The sequence below is a fragment of the Hyla sarda genome, chromosome 9 (assembly GCF_029499605.1).
Source record: "Hyla sarda isolate aHylSar1 chromosome 9, aHylSar1.hap1, whole genome shotgun sequence".
Taxonomy (NCBI): Eukaryota; Metazoa; Chordata; class Amphibia; order Anura; family Hylidae; genus Hyla; species Hyla sarda.
In genome coordinates, this window is record NC_079197.1 from 121,266,534 (window position 1) to 121,285,236 (window position 18,703).

Consider the following 18,703-nt stretch of genomic DNA (forward strand, 5'->3'; position numbering starts at 1 on the left):
TATCTTCTACATAGTGTAATTCACTCCTCTATCATTACAGTCTATTTATACCACCCTGGTTTTTAATTTGTATTTTTGGAAACCTAAAATGAAACCATAGCAATTACACCCCGGCCCTTTCTTCCATTCAGAGCTGGGAGTAACATTGGTTCTTTATTCTGCCGCTGTATAATGGGAGTTTTATAGTCTTCTAATATATTCCCTTTTACTAGTGCTGAGAGACTGCAGCTTGTCTCCATTATTGTAATATCCAAGCTGGGCTTCTCATCATTTCCCTGCCTTTGATGCCATGGTGGAAATGAAAGGATACGTGCAGGAGTCATTGTCTTGTACCGGCAGAGGTGCCTGGTCACTATGATGGAGATTTATCATTCTTTTCAAACGTATGGCTTTTATAGGACAATTAATTATTATTTTCTTAACTTACTTAAAAGTCGCACGACCTTGATAAATAAATCACACGTAAGCAAAACCCGGGAAACCCACTTACAAAAGCATTTTTTAACCCCTTAAGAACTCAGCCCATTTTGGCCTTAAGGACTGAGACAATTTAATTTTTACGTTTTCATTTTGTCCTCCTCGCCTTCTAAAAATCATAACTCTTTTATATTTTCATCCACAGACTAGTATGAGGGCTTGTTTCTTGCGCGACCAGTTGTCCTTTGTAATGACATAACTCATTATATCATAAAATGTATGGCGCAACCAAAAAACACTATTTTTGTGGGGAAATTAAAAAGAAAAACGCAATTTTGCTAATTTTGGAAGGTTTCGTTTTCACGCCGTACAATTTACGGTAAAAATGATGTGTGTTCTTTATTCTGAGGGTCAATACGATTAAAATGATACCCATTATTACATACTTTAATATTATTGTTGTGCTTAAAAAAAATCACAAACTTTTTAACCAAATTAGTACGTTTATAATCCCTTTATTTTGATGACCTATAACTTTTTTTTATTTTTCCGTATAAGCGGCGGTATGAGGGCTCATTTTTTGCGCCATGATCTGTACTTTTTTTTGATGCCACATTTACATATAAAAAAAGTTTAATACATTTTTTATAATTTTTTTAAATAAAATATATTAAAATATTTTGGGGGTAAAATAGGAAAAAACGGACGTTTTACTTTTTTATTGGGGGAGGGGATTTTTCACTTTTACTTTTACATTTTTTTTACATTTTTTTTTACACTTGAATAGTCCCCATTGGGGACTATTCATAGCAATACCATGATTGCTAATACTGATCTGTTTTATGTATAGGACATAGAACAGATCAGTGTTATCGGCTATCTTCTGTTCTGGTCTGCTCGATCACAGACCAGAGCAGAAGACCCCGGGAGCCGTAACCAGAAAGGTGAGGGGACCTCCATGCGGCGTTCTGAATGATCGTATCCCCGCAGCAACGCTGCGGGCGATCCGATCGTTCATTTAAATCGCGCACTGCCGCAGATGCCGGGATCTGTATTGATCCCGGCACCTGAGGGGTTAATGGCGGACGCCCGCGAGATCGCGGGCGTCCGCCATTGCCGACGGGTCCCTGGCTGCGATCAGCAGCCGGGATCAGCCGCGCATGACACGGGCATCGCTCCGATGCCCGCGGTTATGTACAGGACGTAAATGTACGTCCTGGTGCGCTAAGTACCACCGCACCAGGATGTACATTTACGTCCTGCGTCCTTAAGGGGTTAAAGCAGTTTTCCCTTATGTTAATAGCCAAAGTTTTTTATCTACCCTTTATTACCAGTCATCAAAAGGAAAATGGAAAAGAACCTCATTCATCCAGGCGCTGCCGGTTAGGTCATCAGGTGCACAAAATGATGCAATGTATACCTTGGAATATTGTATACACGAAAATGTATTTAAAAATAATAAACATACAGATTACGCGTTTCGAGGGTGACTCCCCTCTTCCTCAGCTCAGGTGTGAGCACACCTGATCTGAGGAAGAGGGGAGTCACCCTCGAAACGCGTAATCTGTATGTTTATTATTTTTAAATACATTTTTAAAACTGCCGCCCCCTCAATGTAAGCCTATGGGAGGGGGCATGACAGCTGTCACACCCCCTCCCATTGGCTTCCATTGAGGGGGCGGAGCATGATGTTACACGGGAACACGCTCCGGGGACTGATATTAACGGGGTGCGGCGTGCAAGATCATGGTGGTACCCAGCGGCGAGACCCCCGCGATCAGGCATCTTATCCCCTATCCTTTGGATAGGGGATAAGATGTCTAAGGGCCGGAGTACCCCTTTAAAAACATACTGTGCCGCACCATGAATATCCGTATTCTAGAGGCTTTTTTGTTTAATTTTGAGCCTGCATTTTGTGATGTTGGTGGGCGGAGTCTTGCGTCGCTGCGCTGAGGCCGGAGTTTATGTCAGGAAGGAAGACAGCGCAGCACCAACAGGCACATAAACAATAGTGAAGCCACAAAAAAAAAAACTGCTCGGTACGTTACCCACCCCAAAATGTTTTATTTTTTTTAAAGAAAAATTTTAGTGCCACATATGGGTTATTTACGTAGTCTGTAATTATTTTGTGCCTTATTCTATTTTAACACATTCATTTTTAAAGTGGGTGTTAATGTCCTCTTCTGCGGACGTATGCACTTTCTGTAAGCCAGGTTGGACCTGGAATACATATGCGACTTTTAAATGGAGATGCAACTTTTTTTCTTCATAAATGGCGACTATCGCATTTGATAAATACATGACCACTGCAAAGTAAAAAAAAAAATTACTACGTGAGCAGATTTCAGAAATGTGCCTTGGAATAAGCAAAAATCCAAAAGTCGCAGCATGTACAGAAAAGTTGCAAGTGCGCAAGTACATGCAACTTTTTTTCAAAGAAAAAAAATCTACTACAGAGCTTGATAAATCTCCTTCCATGTGATTCTGGGTTTTCTTCCTAGACAATAGACACTGACAGTTCATATTGTCATGGCGTGTCATTATGGAACAGATACAGCGGCTTCTCAAGTTACATTGGCCTTTGGTTAAAGTATTTTTATCATAGGATGTTACTTGTTATTGGAAACTTCATTTAAAGGGGTTCTCCACTGGAAAACATTATTATATATATTTATTTTTAAATCAACTGGTCTCAGAAAGTTAAACAGATTTGTAAATTACTACTATTTAAATTTTTTTAACCCTTCCAGTACTTATCAGCTGCTGTATTTTCCAAAGAAAGTTCTTTTCTTTTTGAATTTCCTTTCTGTCTGACTACAGTGCTCTCTGCTGACACATCTGTCCATTTTAGGAACTGTCCAGAGTAGAAGCAAATCCCCATAGCAAACATATCCTGCTCTGGACAGTTCCTAAAATGGATAGAGGTGTCAGCAGAGAGCACTGTAGTCAGACAGAAAGGAAAGATGTAAATAGAAGTAATTTACAAATCTGTTTAACTTTCTGGCATCGGTTAATAAAAAAAATAAATGTTTTTCAGGGCAGTACCCCTTTAACATGAAGCACCCCCTATTTCTCCTTCTTGTTCTACAATGAAAACAATGGAACACTGATTTCTCATGGATTCCGAAGCATTGAAAAAAATGTGTACCCCTAAGACCCTTCAGGACCGTGAAAGGCAAATATCAGTGCAAATATTCATGAACCATCCAGAATTGTCTCTATTTGGTAGATGGCATGCTCCACATGTCTTAGGCTGCGTTCACACGGAGTAATTCAAGAGGAATTTACTCGAGTATTTCCTCTTGAATTCTCCTCTCCATATTAATGCACCTCTCCTCTGCCCATTGACTTTAATGTTATTTCTGCTGTCCTGTTCACACTGCGGAAATTCCGACGCCAAATTCCGTTCCACTTGAAGAATGAGCATGTTCAGTCTTCAAGCGGAATCTGCGAGCAGAAATCAATAGAAGTCGATGGTAAAAAAAAATAACGCCCGACATCGTTTTCGCGCGGAATTCGCACGAAAATGGCTGAAAAACCCTTCACTTCTTTCTCCCCCATTTCTGCGCGCAATTCCGAATTTAGCGCGAAAATAAAATTCTTTTTTTCCTCCCAGAAACTTTTCGGTGTGAATTACTCTTGATTTACTCTGTGTGAACGCACCCCTAGGGTAGGCGCATACGGGCACAACCCTTGCCGCTGTACAGTCCTGTACCACTGCTATCCCTAAGCTGTAGTCTGCTCCATGGGGCCTGTGCTGAAGATCCTATTCATTTACTATGATTGTCCAGTCCAGCATACTGGGAATACTGGGTGAATATTTAGAATCTTGACCTAAGAGGACGAATCATGGACTATATATATATATATATATATATAATATTTCCAATATATGATCTCATTGTAGACGGAGGTCTCTATACAGGCAGTAGGGAGCATTGTTATCCTTGTTTTGGTTGTAGTGTAATAGGTTCATTTTAGATGTATTTTTTGGGCTGAGTTATAGTTTTTCCCAATGTACATAAAATAATTAAAATCTCTTTGAAATCTGTTTTAATTCTTTGGCGCAGTTTCTCCAGCCGTCAGTTTCTACTGTTTGTCTTTATGTTTTTTCTTTTTGTTGGCATTGTGTTAATGTTAACTCCGTACAAATTCTTCTGATGACCTTTGTCCACTCAGCATTTTAGAAGGCTCACCAGCTTCTGAATTACTGTACAGCTTTACTGGGGACTTAAGTCGTGGACGCTGGGTCTGACTAATGTATGCATTAAATAGCGAAGAATCTGGCGTTACACTGTGGGCAATATGGGTAAGGTGATATTTCTCCTTCACTTTTCCTGGGCTCGCAAAATAATTCCTATGACCAATATGTGCACATTGTGTAAGAATTATGTAGAGGCATGTGAGTAGAATGCAAAATGTGCCTTTGTTTACCGCATTGAAATGGATAAAGTGGTTTGGCATCACGCTAAAGTTTATGGGATTGCAATAACCTGATGTAACTGTAGTATCTTTTGTAACAAAACATCTTTTATGGAAGCTTTTTTTTCTGTTAGTGCAGCGTTTCCCTACCAGGGTGCCTCCAGCTGTTGCAAAACTACAACTCACAACATGCCCGGACAGCCAAGGAGTTGTAGTTTTGCAACAGCTGGAGGCACCCGGGTTGGGAAACACTGTGTTAGGGTAATCCTGCCTATATAACAGCAATGTTAAAGTGTGGTTAAAAAATATTGTATATTTTGTCCCTACAACTACTGTTTATGTGTCTCTATGAGGAGTCCAAATACAGGAATTATGGGTGGAAAGGTTTGGCTCTGTACACTGAGGAAAAGCAGGGCTCTGTGGACGGAGGACAGGCAGGGCTCTGTGGACAGGACAGGCAGGGCTCTGTGGACAGAGGACAGGCAGGGCTCTGTGCACGGAGGACAGGCAGGGCTCTGTACACGGAGGACAGGCAGGGCTCTGTACACGGAGGACAGGCAGGGCTCTGTACACGGAGGACAGGCAGGGCTCTGTACACGGAGGACAGGCAGGGCTCTGTACACGGAGGACAGGCAGGGCTCTGTACACGGAGGACAGGCAGGGCTCTGTACACGGAGGACAGGCAGGGCTCTGTACACGGAGGACAGGCAGGGCTCTGTACACGGAGGACAGGCAGGGCTCTGTACACGGAGGACAGGCAGGGCTCTGTACACGGAGGACAGGCAGGGCTCTGTACACGGAGGACAGGCAGGGCTCTGTACACGGAGGACAGGCAGGGCTCTGTACACGGAGGACAGGCAGGGCTCTGTACACGGAGGACAGGCAGGGCTCTGTACACGGAGGACAGGCAGGGCTCTGTACACGGAGGACAGGCAGGGCTCTGTACACGGAGGACAGGCAGGGCTCTGTACACGGAGGACAGGCAGGGCTCTGTACACGGAGGACAGGCAGGGCTCTGTACACGGAGGACAGGCAGGGCTCTGTACACGGAGGACAGGCAGGGCTCTGTACACGGAGGACAGGCAGGGCTCTGTACACGGAGGACAGGCAGGGCTCTGTACACGGAGGACAGGCAGGGCTCTGTACACGGAGGACAGGCAGGGCTCTGTACACGGAGGACAGGCAGGGCTCTGTACACGGAGGACAGGCAGGGCTCTGCACACGGAGGACAGGCAGGGCTCTGTACACTGAGGCTCTGTGACAAGCTCCGGCTCACACAGCAGGATGATTGACAAGCAAGGTGCCTGCACAGAGTCCTGCTTCTCCTGTATGTGGAGTCTTCATAGACAAATTACCATGGCCAGTGTTTTTTGCAAGAAAGGTGGCAACCCTAACCCCAACCAATGTCAATCTAAACTTTTAACATGTCTCTTTTTACTGGGATTTTCACATTAAAAACATATATATCACATTTTCTCAGGATGGGAGATCATTGTCAGATTGCTGGGCCACTGACCTGAACTGAGATCCTTTTTAAATATCGCTTACAGTAGGTTTGATCTGCATGTAATCCTATGTAGTGACCACTAACAAGTAACAGCTCCCTGACCTGAGTGACAATGCCTTATTATTAAAGGGGTACTCTGGTGGGAAAACTTTTTTTTTTTTTTTTAAATGAACTGGTGCCAGAAAGTTAAACAGATTTGTAACTTACTTCTTTTGAGAAATCTTAATCGTTCCGGTACTTATCAGCAGCTGTATACTACAGAGGAAATTCTTTCCTTTTTGACTTTCCTTTCTGTCTGTCCACAATGCTCTCTGCTGACACCTCTGTCCGTGTCAGGAACTGTCCAGAGCAGGAGAGGTTTGCTATGAGGACAGAAAGGAAATTCAAAAAGAAAATAATTTTCTCTGTAGTGTACAGTAGCTGATAAGTACTGGAAGGATTAAGATTTTTTTTTAATAGAAGTAATTTACAAATCTGTTTAACTTTCTGGCACACGTTTTCCACCGGAGTACCCCTTTAAATAGCAATAGGTCACTTTGTTGGAACACCGGAATTAAGAGTCCTACAACTTACAACAAAGGAACATTAAGCCAGGATGTAGATGTCTGCACAGATAAATAAAAGATTCTATGCATTATTTACTATGCGGTAGTTCTCCTCTAAGATACTGTGAATGTATATGAGTTTTCTAGCTCTGGTGCGCACAGGTTTAGCATAGGGTCACCTTCCCAGTCTGATTACAGTTTACATATGGAGTTTAAATAACTTTTATTGTTTAGGTCCCGAGTTACAGCATGTGTTTATAGCCTAGGGATGTCCCGATACCGATACTGGTATCGGGGCCGATATTAGCCATTTGCATGGTATCGGGGCCTTGTTTAATGTCCCCGATACCATGCCCGATACCTGGTGCCACTCTGCTGCCCCGTTCTCCCGTCCTTCGGTCCGTATCATGTCATCCTATGGAGGAGCATGTGACACACACGTCACTCCGCCTTCTCCCCTGCGCACAGCGTAACGCTACGGAGGAAGCAGAGTGACGTATAGGTCACATGCTCCTCCATCGGACGACATGATACGGACCGGAGGACCGGAGAAAGGGGCAGTGGAGCAGCAGCACCCGACAGAGGACAGCCACAGGTGAGCTGCCTGCAAGGAGGGGCCTGCTACTAATGTCTAAAGGAGGGGGGGACTGCTGGTGTCTACCGGGGGGGGGGGGGGGGGGGGACTGCTGGTGTCTACCGGGGGGGCCCTGCTGCTGTCTAAATGGGGGGCCCTGCTGCTGTCTAAATGGGGGGCCCTGCTGCTGTCTAAATGGGGGGCCCTGCTGCTGTCTAAATGGGGGGCCCTGCTGCTGTCTAAATGGGGGGCCCTGCTGCTGTTTACATTGGGGCCCACTGTCTAAAGGGAGGCTGTGGTCTACAGGGGGGCTGCTACTTATGTCTACAAGGGGGTGGGCCTGCAGTCTACAGGGGGGGGGGGGGTTGCTGTCTACAGGGGGGCTGCTACTAATGACTGCCAGGGGGCTGCTGCTAATGTCTGCAAGGGGATACTACCTACTTGAATCTATATGTAGATAGTGCAGGTGCCGGTTTCTACCGCTGCTCACCATGTGGTCATCGTTCTTACCACCAATGCACATTCCCTGTTCTGTCCAATGGAGAAGAGAGAAATCTTGGCTCATACTACAGCAGCCGCCTCCATTGTACACAACAAGGACCCACATATCATACGGTAAACAGCGCCAGAAACCGGGTCACCCTTGTGTCAGATTCCCTTTAAAATATAAGTACTCGTACTTGGTATCGGCAAGTACTAGAATTAAAGTATCGGTACTCGTATTCGGTCTTAAAAAAATGGTATCGGGACATCCCTATTATAGCCCATTCCTATACTCTTAGAAATAAATGATACAAAAACTGATTGTTTTGGAGATCAAGAAGAAAAAAACATACACATTTCCTTTTAGCCTCTATTAGGCTGGTGTACCAAAGTATTACGCAAAATAATGATGTATGAAATAGTGTAGTCAGCTAAGCTATTCTCTATAGGAACCAGTGTGGCACTGTTTTTAATTAAATTAGCTCTGTTTTTCTGATTCTGGATAACACCTTTGTCATTTTAGCCTTTGGGTGGTAAATGCCAATGTATTGCATTGCCAGTCTGAGGAAGGGGTTTGCAACTCCCGTAATGTGTCTTTGGTTTCTCTGTATGTGATGGAATAAAGCTTGTCGGTTCTGCGTACTTGCACTTCCTGAAACTTTCCTTAGTGCTTTTTAGTGCCTTTTTGAGCAGTCATTTTGCATTTCCTATGTAGCAGGACCCCAAGCTCCAGAGACCCTTGGGCTGAATATTCCCTACTTATCTAACCCTAATGTGTTGTTTGCATACTATCTGTATGGTCAAGGGGAATGGCTAAATAGCAGAACTTCTGTGACTTTACCCCGTAGTGGGCACTCTCCACTTAGAGTAACTCTCAGGCCCTTACAGAATGTACTGCATTCCTCACAGGCATATTTTTAAAGGAAATCTTTCAGCAGTATCGCCAGTACTAAATCTGTCACACAGGCTTGTAGTGTGGGTGATGCTGGTCAAAACGATACTCACGGCGTCCAGATTCGCCCATCCGTTCCGCCACAATTCGCCCTTTTCTTTTAATGCAAATGAGGGCCTTAGGGCATGGGCAGAGCTCCGAGCTAGGGGCACGTTGACGTCATCTTTGCCGGGTGGGCGTTCCGCCCAGCTCATCAATATTAATAACCCCCCTCCCTGCTCTTCCACCCTGTTAGTGCACGGCGCATGCGCCACTTCTCTTCCTGCTCTTGCGCCCCGTGTTAGTGTACAGCGCATGCGCCACTTCTCTCCCCGCTCTTGCGCCCTGTGTTAGTGTACAGCGCATGCCCCGCTTCCCTCCCTACTCTTGCCCTCTGTGTTAGTGTACAGCGCATGTCCCACTTCCCTCCCTACTCTTGCCCTCTGTTAGTGTACGGCGCATGCCCCGCTTCCCTCCCTGCTCTTGCGCCCCCTATTAGTGTACAGTGCATGGGCCGCTTCCCTCCCTGCTCTTGCTCCCCGTGTTAGTGTACGGCGCATTCGCCATACACTAACACAGGGTGCAAGAGCAGGGAGGGGGGGTTATGAATATTGATGAGCTGGGCGGAGCGCCCACCCGGCGAAGATAACGTCAGCGTGCCCCTAGCTTGGTTCGGAGCTCCGCCCATACCCTAAGGCCCTCAAGGGTGAACCTTGAAATGCTTCTTACAAAGCCACTTCTTCGTTGCCCGGGCAGTGTGTTTGGGATCATTGTCATGCTGAAAGACCCAGCCACATTTCATCTTCAATGCCCTTGCTGATGGAAGGAGGTTTTCACTCAAAATCACATGATACATGGCCCTATTCATTCTTTCCTTTGCACAGATCAGTTGTCCTGGTCCCTTAGCAGAAAAACAGTCCCAAAGCATGATGTTTCCACCCCATGCTTCACAGTAGGTATGGTGTTCTTTGGATGCAACTCAGCATTCTTTCTCCTACTTTGGTTTCATCTGACCATATGACATTCTCCCAATACTTTTCTGGATCCTCCAAATGCTCTCTAGCAAACTTCAGACGGGCCCGGACATGTACTGGCTTAATGGGGACTTGTCTGGCACCGCATGATTTTAGTCCCTGGCGGCGTAGTGTGTTGCTGATGGTAGATTTTGTTACTTTGGTCCCAGCTCTTTGCAGGTCATTCACTAGGCCCCCCTTGTGGTTCTGGAATTTTTGCTCGCCGTTCTTGTGATCATTTTGACACCATGGGGTGAGATCTTGCTTGGAGCCCCAGATCAAGGGAGATTATCAGTGGTCTTGTATGTCTTCCGTTTTCTAATAATTGCTCCCACAGTTGATTTCTTCACACCAAGCTGCTTGCCTATTGCATATTCAGTCTTCCCTGCCAGGTGTAGGTCTATAATTTTGTTTCTGGTGTCCTTCGACAACTCTTTGGTCTTGGCCATCGTGGAGTTTGGAGTTTGGCTGTTTGAGGTTGTGGACAGGTGTCTTTTATACTGATAAGTTCAAACAGGGGCCGTTAATACAAGTAATGAGTGGAGGACAGAGGAGACTCTTAAAGAAGTTGTTACAGGTCTGTGAGAGCCATAATTCTTGCTTGTTTGTAGGTGACCAAATACTTATTTTCCTCCATAATTTGCAAACAAAATTCTTTAAAAATCAGACAATGTGATTTTATGGATTTATTTTTCTCATTATGTCTCTCATAGTTGAGGTATCCCTTTGACGAAACTTACAGGCCCAATATCTTTTTCAGTTGGAGAACTTGCACAATTGGTGTCTGACTAAATACTTTTTTTTCCTCACCTATCCTTTTTCTCCTACCTGGAGCACATCTGGCAGCAGCTTGTCTCCTTCAGTCAAGCTCGCATCTTGATGTGGGGCACATAGATGTTAGCCAACAGATTTGTCATGAGTATGACCAAAATCAGGGGTCTATTCACAACTTTGCTAATTGTGATGGCAGCTTAGAGAATTATATTTCTGGTCTAAAATACAGGTTCTAAATCCGAATTAGTCATAAATGCCTCTATATATAAACTGTAAGATGGTGTTTATAAAAACTGAACAATGTTTTACCTAATACCGGAATATATTTTTTATTTTAAGTCTTTTTACTTACAGGCCAGAAGGCTGATAAATATTTATTTCCTGTTCCTGTTTTATGTAATACACGTTTTTTCTTCTCATGTATTCTTTCTGTATTTACATTCACGTTAAATTAAGTAGCTACACTTACAAATAAACCAAATTGTAACCTTCCTGGTTAATGTTTTTAGCAACCTGCACTTGTCACTTTTTTCAAATTGTAGTGTTTTTGTAAAATCTGGTTTGTAATAGGCTTTGTAAGGTAAACAGCGGTCAGTTCTTATGAATTAGTATCTTGAAGCAGGTAGAAGTATATTTTATGGATATGCTAAAGAATCCATGTCGTCTTTATGGGCTGTGTACTTTTCCACATGTCTAGCAAAACTTTCGTCTGCCATACGACAAACACTGCTATTGTCAGGAATGGATTAGAGGAAGAGTTTACTCCATGCTATTGTAATGGTCTGTAAAATGTAACTTTCCATTACATACTTAGCACCAGGAAAGCCATAGAAAGAAGCTTTCAAATCCCTATCAATTTCCATCTGTCACGGGTGACCTGTCTTAAATCAGTAAAAAGCTATGGCAAATGCGCTTCCTTCATAGCAAAGCTTCACCTAGAACAGTTCTCACAGTCTGAGTTTCCCATATTCCAGCCAAATCAGACTTTTTTTTTTTTATATATACATACCGTATATACTATAGTATAAGCCGACCCAAATATAAGCCGAGGGCCTAATTTCACCCCAAAATCCCAGAAAAAAAAAAAAAGTTATTGACTCAGTTATAAGCCTGGGTTGGGAAATACATCATCCTCCCCTGTCCTCATCCAGACCCCCGTCATCATCCAGACCCCCGTCATCACCCCCCCCCCCCCCATCTGAAAGTCCGCAGGTTGAAGACCACTGATGAAGGGATTGACAGGCGGTTATGAGGGGGGGCTTCATCATCACCGCCTGTCAATCCCTTCATCAGTGGTCTTCAACCTGCGGACTTCCAGATGTTGCAAAACTACAACTCCCAGCATGCCCGGACATCGACTGTCCGAGCATGCTGGGAGTTGTAGTTTTGAAACCTCTGGAGGTCCGCAGGTTGAAGACCACTGCGGCCTTCATCATCATCCAGACCCCCCCTTTAGTTTTCTACTCACTTCTCCTTGGTGGGAAGGAAGGGTGAGCTAGTCTGGTCCATCTATGCTGGACTGTCCTGTGGGGAGGGATAATCGGTCCGGGCTGTCCATTTTCACCGGGGGGGGGGGGCCCTCTTCTCCGCACTCCAGGCCTGCCCCGGACTAATGACGTTGCCTTGACGACGACGACGCACAGGGACGCGCATGAACGTCACTGTGCGTCATCATCAAGGCAACGTCACTAGTCCAGGGCAGGCGTGGAGAAGAGAGCCCCCCCCCCCTGGGGAAAATGGACAGCCCGGAATGACTATCCCTCCCCACCGGACGGTCCCTGCAGCATAAATGGCCTGGACCAACTCGCCCTTCCTTCCCACCGAGGGGAGGGGAGTAGAAAACTAAAGGGGGGTCTGGATGAGGACGAAGGCCTGGGGATTGACAGGCAGAGAGTTCACTCGAGTATAAGCCGAGGGGGGTGTTTTCAGCACGAAAAATCGTGCTGAAAAACTCTGCTTATACTCGAGTATATTCGGTACATTTTTTTGAGGGAGCAATTGAATGTAAAATCTAAAATCTTCCGGTCTATAGAAAATCCCAGCATTCTTCTTAACAAAGTGAATACTTTGTTACAAGGAGTATATGAAGCAACAGAGATGTCTTTAAAGGGAATCTGTCAGCTGTATTTTCATCTAGTTGCAGCAGACACCATTGTATAGCTGTATAGAAGCAAACTGTACCTTTCCTCGAGCTCATGGTGGGTGCTAAGCCAAGTGTCAAGAAGGCGGAGCTCAGCAGCTCACCTTCATCTTCGTGCCACTCCTTGACTGACACACAGCCCTGTGAAAATGTAATTTTTTATAAAATGTCTAAATGTGGGGTCCTTAGCAGCCCCTTCCGCAACTGAAATTCCTACAGATGTCACCTGGTACCATAGTCTACTGTGTATTTTCTGTCTGCATGTTCAAATCTCAGCAAATCCATTTGATGTGCATTTACCTTTTAGAGGGCTAACCGACTAGCACTTGGTGCACCCTAACTGGGGCAGATTTATCATTTGTGTATTCCTTGACTTTGGTGTAACATGTGCTAAAATTTGGCACAGTTATTTTGTAATTTTTAGAAACTCTCTGAGACTCATGCAACAAGGAGACAGTGCCTAAGATAAGATGCCTTAAAATGTAGATATGTTCGCCAACCTTAAAAGGGTATTCTGTTTTTTGGATAGGGGATAAGATGTATAAAGCCAAAATACCCCTTTAAGTTGTCATAATAAAGCTAGACAAGTGTAAAGATGTCACACCAGATTTATCAGCTTGAGTCACTGTGATGTACCGTATTTTTCGCCCTATAGGACGCACCGGCATGTAAGACGCACCCAATTTTAAAGGTGCAAAATCTAGAAAATAAAGATTCTCAACCCAACAGTGATCTTCAACCTGTGGACCTCCAGATGTTGCAAAACTACAACTCCCAGCATGCCCGGACAGCCGTTGGCTGTCCGGGCATGTTGGGAGTTGTAGTTTTGCAACATCTGGAGGTCCGCAGGTTGAAAACCACTGGTATAGGAGGTGTCCCCGCCGCTCCGGAACAGTCACCGCTCGTCACCGCTGCCCTGAATGTCGCTCCATCGCTGTCGCCACGTCCCCGTGGTGTCCCCGACGCTCTGGACGTCTTCTTCCCCGGGATCCACGCTCTCCGTCCCCGTCATCATGTCGCTATGCACGCCGCTCCTTTTGGATGACGGGACGACGTGATGACGTCGAATGAGAGCGCCGGCCATGCAGGGGATCCCGGCACGGAGCAGATACCGAGGAGGCAGGTAAGGTCCCTCCCGGTGTCCTGTAAGCTGTTCGGGACGCTGCGATTTCACCGCGGCGGTCCCGAACAGCCGGGTTAGTTCACTTTCGCTTCAGACGCGGCGGTCAGCTTTGATCGCCACGTCTGAAGGGTTAATACAGGGCATCACCGCGATAGGTAATGTCCTGTATTAGCCGCGGGTTCCGGCCGTTGATGGCTGCAGGGACCGCCGCAATAGGTGTGTCTTCGCTGTATAAGACACACCAACTTTCCCCCCCCAGTTTTGGGGAAGAAAAAGTGCGTCTTATACGGCGAAAAATACAGTAGTTGTCATATCCTTAGACTGTCTACTTTATGTTTATGTAGTCTAAGTATCAAGCTGGTTTCACACAAGAATTTTTATGGCCGTACTTTGTCTGCACATCCCGGTTCAACTAGAAGTCCAGTAAGTGCAAAATGTATTCATATTGGGCTCATGTGTAACCAGCCTTTCAGGGCATTGATAAATCTGGGCCATAATACTGACTGGTTGAACCATGATCGGCACTTTATATGGTACATGGGGGGCAGGGGGTACTCCAACTTCTAAAGTGCTTGAAGCCACTATAGTCCATCTCGTGTCATGGATACTAGGTGTATGCTAGTGGAAAGATAGCACCGAGCCAAGTACTGCCTTCTATTTCCCACTAGTCCATTAAAAAAAAAGGAAGAAAACCTTGTGTTTTGTGTTCCCTAGAAAATACGTACTGCTGTTTGCATTGAAACTGAATGATGAGATAAACATGTTAAAAAACAAACAAAAAAAACTTCAATTTCCTAAATGGACCAGGTCCAATAATTCCTCTACATAGCATCTTGTATTCCAGAATAAACCATTTATCTTGGATCATGTGTGACAGTGCTTGACTCTCCCTGTCCTGTAGTAGGAATGAATGTAATATTACTAGTGTTCTCTGAGGAGGGTTTGCATTGGTTTGACGACAGACTCCCTTTTTTACGTTGTATATATGTTTTTTCTTGTATTCGACAGTGTCCCGGGGAAGAAAATCGTGTGGGAACCCGCACCGTGTATGTTGGACATCGGCCAGCATCAGAAACAGATGCTTATATTGCGCCAAAATTCTGCGATAACAGAATTGTCTCATCAAAGGTTAGAATGCTTTCTTATATTGCTTAGGCTGCAGGAATATTTTATTCTTTTAGCAGTTGCCATATATTAGACTGTTTATATATTATACTATTGGAGAGTTTATAGTACTATTGTGCTGTCTGCGCTTGCGTAGTGTTGATATGGAGGTGTTGCAATGTTACGGAGCAGTGACATCTGCCGGTATACTGTCACCAATCCTTTCTTTAAAGGGGTACTCCGGTGGAAAACAATTTATTATATATATATATATATATATATATATATATATATATATATATATATATATATACTGACTCCAGAAAGTTAAACAGATTTGTAAATTAAAATAGAAGAAAAAATGTGCAAGTGCAGCTCACAATTATAGTACAACACTAGCCGAGGTCAAAACAGGGCATGCAACTATACCTCAGTTGCAAGAGAAATCTGAAAAAAACAGAAAAATTTGCCTGGACCTTCATGGTAGTGTATATAATAATGTGTATATATATATATTGTATATTAATATGTAAAATAGATTTCTGGGTCGTGCTTCACTGATAATTCAATTGTTTTATTAAAATATGATAATATGCAATACGTTACTCCTCACAGGGCCCTTGTGAGAAGAACACACAAAATATAAAATGCTAAATGCAAGCAATCTTACAATATAGATATTAAAAGATCAATCACTGGTGTATGTATGTGTGTATATATAATATGTATATATATATATGACTTAATGAATACATACAATGCCTATATTCTATGCAGCTGAAATCCACAATGGGATACTGTTAGAAAGAATATTATATGTCCTTTTGGACAAAACAGTTTGTAGCAATTTGTATACTATGTTACCGGTCCTGTGTTTGATGGTTGTGACAGCTCAAACAGCTTGCGCTGGCAGGCGCTGATGGTATCAGTTGACCAGGAGACGGTTGGCGCTGGCAGGCGCTTTATGATGTTCTTTTCCTCACCGCTGGACTTAGATGCTGGCAGAATGAAACCAGAGATCGCAAACTGGATGCATGGAGCTAGCCTCGTGCTGCCGGCGTGTGACGTCAGCAGAGCTGGGATTGTGTGAACAGGACCGGACACATGAAGGACTGGATCGGCTTCTGCACGAAAAGTCCACAAGGTATGAACAGCTGCTTCCGCAGGTAGTAGGCACAGTTCATATGTAGCGTTAGTACCAGTGATGATGCAAGACTAGACGCGTTTCAGGGTTCTCTAATGTGACCCTTTCCTCAATAGTCATAGTGGTTATCATATGTGATTGCCTATTTATAGGAGCACAAATCCCACTTATTAACAAGCTTCAAAGTAATCATAAAAACAATGCATGGATTAAACGGATAGGTTACCTAGAGAGCAATAAATAACAAGGAAGGTATACATGTATGTGTGAATACCGTCCAAACGGTGTGAGGTGAAAAGGTACATTTTCACTGAAAATGTATAATAATGGATAATAATAATGAGTCTAATAAAAATAATATAAGTTTAGAATCTATTATATTTTTCATAATTAGACTATTAGAATATTATGTGACATTGCTAAATACTGGTGTTAGAGAAATTAAATATGATAGTATGACGTGGACGATACTTCATACTATCATATTTAATTTCTCTAACATCAGTATTTAGCAATGTCACATAATATTCTATTTTATCCTAATGCCTATGTCTAATTATGAAAAATATAATAGATTCTAAACTTATATAATTTTTATTAGACTCATTATTATTATCCATTATTATCAATTTTCAGTGAAAATGTACCTTTTCACCTCACACCGTTTGGACGGTATTCACACATACATGTATACCTTCCTTGTTATTTATTGCTCTCTAGATAACCTATCCATTTAATCCATGCATTGTTTTTATGATTACTTTGAAGCTTGTTAATATGTGGGATTCGTGCTCCTATAAATAGGCAATCACATATGATAACCACTATGACTATTGAGGAAAGGGTCACATTAGAGAACCCTGAAACGCGTCTAGTCTTGCATCATCACTGGTACTAACGCTACATATGAACTGTGCCTACTACCTGCGGAAGCAGCTGTTCATACCTTGTGGACTTTTCGTGCAGAAGCCGATCCAGTCCTTCATGTGTCCGGTCCTGTTCACACAATCCCAGCTCTGCTGATGTCACACGCCGGCAGCACGAGGCTAGCTCCATGCATCCAGTTTGCGGTCTCTGGTTTCATTCTGCCAGCATCTAAGTCCAGCGGTGAGGAAAAGAACATCTTAAAGCACCTGCCAGTGCCAACGGTCTCCTGGTCAACTGATACCATCAGCGCCTGCCAGCGCTCTTCAGCCTGCGACGACCACCACCGCGTTCAGGACTTTGCTAGGCCCAATTAACAGTACCATCTAGGACCGCCACCCGGAGCTCTTTTGTGCCATCCATCTAGGCACGGGAACTACCTTACCTGCCTCCAGCGCAAGCTGTTTGAGCTGTCACAACCATCAAACACAGGACCGGTAACATAGTATACAAATTGCTACAAACTGTTTTGTCCAAAAGGACATATAATATTCTTTCTAACAGTATCCCATTGTGGATTTCAGCTGCATAGAATATAGGCATTGTATGCATTTATGAAGTCATATATATATATATATATATATATATATATATATATATATAAAAAGCAAAATCATCAGTAGTTGCAGTATCTTGTAATACCTTTTTTATTGGACTAACAAGATTTTGTAGAGACAAGCTTTCGGGATTCCTCCCTTTATCAAGTCATAAGCATTTCTGAGCTCACAAGGAGAAAACACAGGTTCTATCTCACAAAATATGCAGGGGTTAAAACAACATTAGTGGAGAGTGGACATTAAGTTGGGCCATAAATTGTATAGCAATAGGACGATAGATACAGATAAGGATGAGGAGGGGGGGGGGGGCTGGAGAGCAGAGGTGAGAATAGTGGTTACGCTGGACAGACAATTTTACTACAGAACCATAGACTGAAGATATATTATATACCGTATATATATATATATATATATATATATATATATATATATATATATATATATATATATATATATATACCGTATATACTCGAGTATAGGCCGAGTTTTTCAGCACGATTTTTCGTGCTGAAAACACCCCCCTCGGCTTATACTCGAGTGAACTCCCCCACCCGCAGTGGTCTTCAACCTGCGGACCTCCAGAGGTTTCAAAACTACAACTCCCAGCAAGCCCGGGCAGCCATCGGCTGTCCGGGCTTGCTGGGAGTTGTAGTTTTGAAACCTCCGGAGGTCCGCAGGTTGAAGACCACTGCGGCCTTCAACATCATCCAGCCCCCTCTCACCCCCTTTAGTTCTGAGTACTCACCTCCGCTCGGCGCTGGTCCGGTCCTGCAGGACTGTCCGGTGAGGAGGTGGTCCGGTGGGATAGTGGTTCCGGGCTGCTATCTTCACCGGGGAGGCCTCTTCTAAGCGCTTCGGGCCCGGCCTCAGAATAGTCACGTTGCCGTGACAACGACGCATAGGTGCTTCTGCGTCATTGTCAAGGCAACGCCTCTATTCCGGGCCGGAAGCGCGGAGAAGAGGCGCCCCCGGTGAAGATAGCAGCCCGGACCACCTCCCCACCGGACCACCTCCTCACCGGACAGCCCTGCAGGACCGGACCAGC

General features: G+C 44.1%; 1 protein-coding gene across 5 annotated transcripts in view; it reads left to right on the forward strand.

Moving 5' to 3' along the window:
- The window catches only part of ATP11C (ATPase phospholipid transporting 11C), a 190,750-nt gene that overhangs the window by 53,025 nt on the left and 119,022 nt on the right, over positions 1-18,703 (forward strand). For all 5 annotated transcript variants that reach the window (XM_056540795.1, XM_056540791.1, XM_056540793.1 and 2 more), the window contains exon 2: positions 14,938-15,057. In XM_056540795.1, coding sequence (XP_056396770.1) covers positions 14,938-15,057 — 120 coding nt within the window. The remainder of the gene's footprint in view (positions 1-14,937; positions 15,058-18,703) is intronic.